Source organism: Manihot esculenta, chromosome 3 (assembly GCF_001659605.2).
Source record: "Manihot esculenta cultivar AM560-2 chromosome 3, M.esculenta_v8, whole genome shotgun sequence".
Taxonomy (NCBI): domain Eukaryota; kingdom Viridiplantae; phylum Streptophyta; class Magnoliopsida; order Malpighiales; family Euphorbiaceae; genus Manihot; species Manihot esculenta.
The window spans coordinates 26,671,650-26,675,627 of NC_035163.2; the positions used below are offsets into that span (position 1 = coordinate 26,671,650).

The 3,978-nt window shown below is 38.5% G+C and overlaps 1 protein-coding gene across 1 annotated transcript; it reads right to left on the minus strand.

The window, feature by feature from the left end:
* Positions 1-734: 734 nt before the first annotated feature.
* On the minus strand, positions 735-2,667 carry LOC110608353 (cytochrome P450 71D10). The gene is made up of 2 exons (XM_021747575.2): positions 1,594-2,667; positions 735-1,508 (listed from the first exon to the last, which is right to left on the minus strand). Exons 1-2 carry the CDS (start codon positions 2,497-2,499, stop codon positions 897-899), a joined length of 1,518 nt encoding a protein of 505 aa, XP_021603267.2. The 5' UTR covers positions 2,500-2,667; the 3' UTR covers positions 735-896.
* Between the last annotated feature and the right edge of the window lie 1,311 nt (positions 2,668-3,978).

The following is a 3,978-nucleotide window of genomic DNA, read 5'->3' on the forward strand; positions in this document are numbered from 1 at the left end:
TATTTTATTTGATAGAAATATAATTTGGTTAGATATAGTGACAATAAAAAATTTAGTAGACTAAAAAAAAAAGAAAGAAAAGAGTGATATTGGATTAGATGAAAAAAAAAAAGAAATTAAAGGAATAAGAAAAGTGAGATATAGTGTAAATATGATGTTTAAACATAATAATAATAATAATATAAGATAAAAATAGAAATTCAAAGAAAAAAAAATGAATGAAAAATAGATTTTGACCTTGTCATAAGTGTGGACTGAAGGAGCTGGGCAACTCTCTTTGGAGATGGGAGATTGTTTCCAAGAGTGCCGTAGTTTACTCCGACACCTGAAACTTTTTGAAAGGAGCTGAGAACAAGGAGAAAGAAGAGGAGAATGAATTGGAGAGAAGCCATTGTGCTTTCTTCAACTGGGGTACTGGGCATTTAGAGCAAGAGTTTGCTTGCTGGCTAATGTATATATAATGAAAGATTTGAAGGTATAATCTTGGGTAATGGATGTGGAAAACAGGTGAAACTATGCGTATCTGATGCAAAAAAATAATAATAATAATAAAAAAATAAAATAAAATAAAAAATAAAAAATTCCAGATCAAAAGGTGAAGTGTGGGCCATTCATGTAATCTTATTTGTTAATCGAATTAAATTATAAGAATTTTTTAATATAATCTTAAAAGTATAAGGATGTTTTACTTGATTAGGTTAAACTTCATAGTAGTAATATGCACTTGAAATTATTAGCGGTAGGTTTTGGAAGTAAATATCAATTGACCCTTCAGCCATTTTAAGGGACAACATCTCTCTTTAAGTCAGTTGAAAAGACCCAGAGAATCCTTTACAATTATACAGGGAGAACAGCCAACTCCTGGCTGTCTCAGTCTTGGCTTGATTAGCAGGTAGTCAGGATTGTTTATATAGAATGGGGATCAACTGCAGATCATTTTTCCTTCGAACTGTAGCCCCAAAAGACTCCATCATATCTAGACTTTCAGCCTTCAATCCATTAGGAAGTTTCCAGTCAAAATGATACAGAAATTGTGCAAGTGGAAGCTCAACGTTTGCTATCCCAAACAATATTCCAGGACACATCCTCCTTCCACCACCAAATGGGATAAACTCAAAGTTGTTCCCCTTGTAATCAATCGAACTATCAAGGAATCTTTCTGGATAGAATGTCTCAGCTTCAGTCCAGTGATTTGGATCCCTGTTAATTGCCCATGCATTAACAATCACTTTGGTTTTGGCTGGTATCTCATATCCATTAATCTCACATCTCTCTCTGCCTTCTCTTGGAATCAAAGGAGCAGAAGGGTGTAATCTCAAAGTTTCTTTTATTACCGACTTCAAATATTTCAGTTCATGGATCTCCGTTTCATCCACATATCCTTTTTTATCAAATACCCTTCTGACCTCTTCTTGTGCCTTCTCCATCACTCTCGGATTCCTCAGCATTTCGGACATCGCCCACTCTACTGTTGTTGATGATGTCTCACTGCCAGCGATGAAAATTTCCTGAAATAGAGGTAACGTGTATAATATTCAGAAACAGAAAGAACAGTAAAATTTCTCAAAAACCTTGATGAATTGGCATACTAACCTGGATGACTGCTTTAATGTTGTTGTCCGTCAATGGAAATTCAAGGTTTCCTTGCTCCTGAAGCCTCAAAAGGACATCAACAAGGTCATCTTCTTTAACCTTGCTGTCTGTCTTTGATGTTTTCTTCCTAGCTCTGTGATCATCAATGACGTTTTCAATGATCCTGTCTGCTTCTCGATGCAGCCTCACGAGTCTAGACATCGGCGCACTAATTACATGGAGTAATTTCATGGAAGGGAACAAATCTGCTATATTGAATCCTCCCACCACCTCTATAATTTGCTCAACAAGTGGAATGAATTCCTCTTGGTCTTTGCATTTCTTTCCGAAGGTAGCACGAGCAGTGATGCCATAAGTTAAAGAAAAAAGCTTCCTGCTAAAGTTGACGGGCTGCCCTGCAGAAGTAGTTATTGTACTGATCAAATTTGATACCTCCTCTTCCCTGATCGATCTGTATGATTGCACACGCTTTGCGCTTAGCAATTCCAATATACAAATTTTTCGCAGCTGTCTCCAGTTATCTGAATAAGGTGAAAAAACAATGTCTGAGAAGTTATAAAATATAATACTAGCAGCTACGAGAGAAGGCCTCTGAGCAAACACGATATCATGAGTCTTCATCACTTGTTTTGCAGCTTCTGGTGAAGAAATCACTATATTGGAAACTTCACCAAGCTGAAGATGCATGATGCTACCATATTGGTTGGCCAAGTCTCTTAGGCGATAATGAGGTCGAGAGCCAATAAGCTGATGCATGTTCCCTATAATAGGTAGCTTGCTTGGTCCCGGGGGTAGATTTGTGGTGGAGAGGTTGGTTTTTGACCTTCTCCGTACCTTGAGAACCATAAAGAAGAAGATGAAGGAGGTGAACAATATTGGGAAGGCAAGGAATTGGTTCTGCTCCATCTTCAAAGTGGAAAGGAGGCTTATGGTTGAATATCCATTACTGAAAAGCTTCACATCTTCATTTATGCAGTTTGAGTTTCTGAAATATGATATCTAATTGGCTGAATCTTAATTAATAGCTAACTACCAACCACTATTTAATGCAGAAAACTTGGAAAGCATTTTTTTAATGAGAGCTACGTCTCTGAATCAAGTGAAACCACGTCGGATTTTAATTTGAAATGTAAATCTTATTTTGTTATTAGCTAAATCGCAACTATGAATTTCAAAGGGTGTATTTCTTTTAACTCTAATTGTTTCTGACTCATATAATTTATGTTCAACTGTTAATTGGCATGTAAAATAATTAATAACGGTACACATTAATTTATATTATATTAGTTACATAAATATAAAATTATTAATTTATTAAATACTTAGATTGTTTATCAGTTATTAACTGTATTCAACTCCAGTAAAAACGTCTCTTTATCAACAGATAAAGAATCCAATCTGATGATCTGAGATCCAATAGAATAGGGTTTTTCAAGGGTTTTGTGTTACAGAATAAGGCTTAAAACTTTCTGAGGAGGGGACTCCTCTTTTATACATTGTCTTACTTGCTGGTGACGTGTAAAGGTCTCTCCAGGATTGGGCCACGCGTCTCTGCCATACAGATTTGGGTGTACTAGGGTATCAGCGGCCTGCTACATGCGTAACGGCCTCTGATTCTCCTCATGCGTACGTTCGAGCGGATCTGCCAGGCTGTCTTGGTGAGTACTGTTCTGGACCCCGGGCTGGGCCGAGAGTTGGGCTGGACGCTGGGCCTGAGAGGGGTCTGCTGGTCAGGGATCAGGCTGGACTGAGTGAGGAAGCTTGATCGAGCCCGGCCCGGAAGCTGGAATGAGCCAGGCTTGTTGGGGGGTATCAAGTACGTGGGCCTCTGTGTCATGGGCCTTTGGCTGTGGTCAAGCCCCTGTTCTGGGGTGAAGAAATCCAGCGGTCATCAATTGCCCCTTCACCTTCTCGGGAGTTATTGCTCCAACTGCCGAGGGGGTGAATATCAAGTGCCATCATGGCCGCGCCTGTTCGTGTCCAGGTGTCTTTATAATACTCTTTCATTTTTTATCTTTGCGCAGTTTCTGAATCCTATCTGCTCTTTCCTCTTTCGGACTTTTCTTTATTCTCCGCGTTCTCGATTATTTTTGCTTTCCTGTCATTGTTATCTGGACATGTCTTTTCTTTCCTTTCTCATGAACATCTTTTAAGGATTCTGACAGCATTAATTGAGAATTCGGCTCTGCCTTGTCCTGCAAAACATAAACTTTTGGATATATATATTAACCTCACCTCTTTACCATTCCCAGGCACTTTGTTGGAACAGAGAGATTTTCTTGTTTTATCTGTGAAGGATCCATTTGGTGCCTTCTTCAAGCGGGCGAAAGCGAGCTTGATATTACATTGCTGTGTTGCCCCAGGAATTTGTTTTAATCTTACTTT

Coding starts and splice junctions, on each gene's coding strand:
- LOC110608353 (XM_021747575.2), bottom strand. CDS start 2,499: ATGGAGCAGAACCAATTCCTTGCCTTCCCAATATTGTTCACCTCCTTC. Junction 1,509..1,593: donor ACATTAAAGCAGTCATCCAG/GTTAGTATGCCA, acceptor CCTCTATTTCAG/GAAATTTTCATCGCTGGCAG.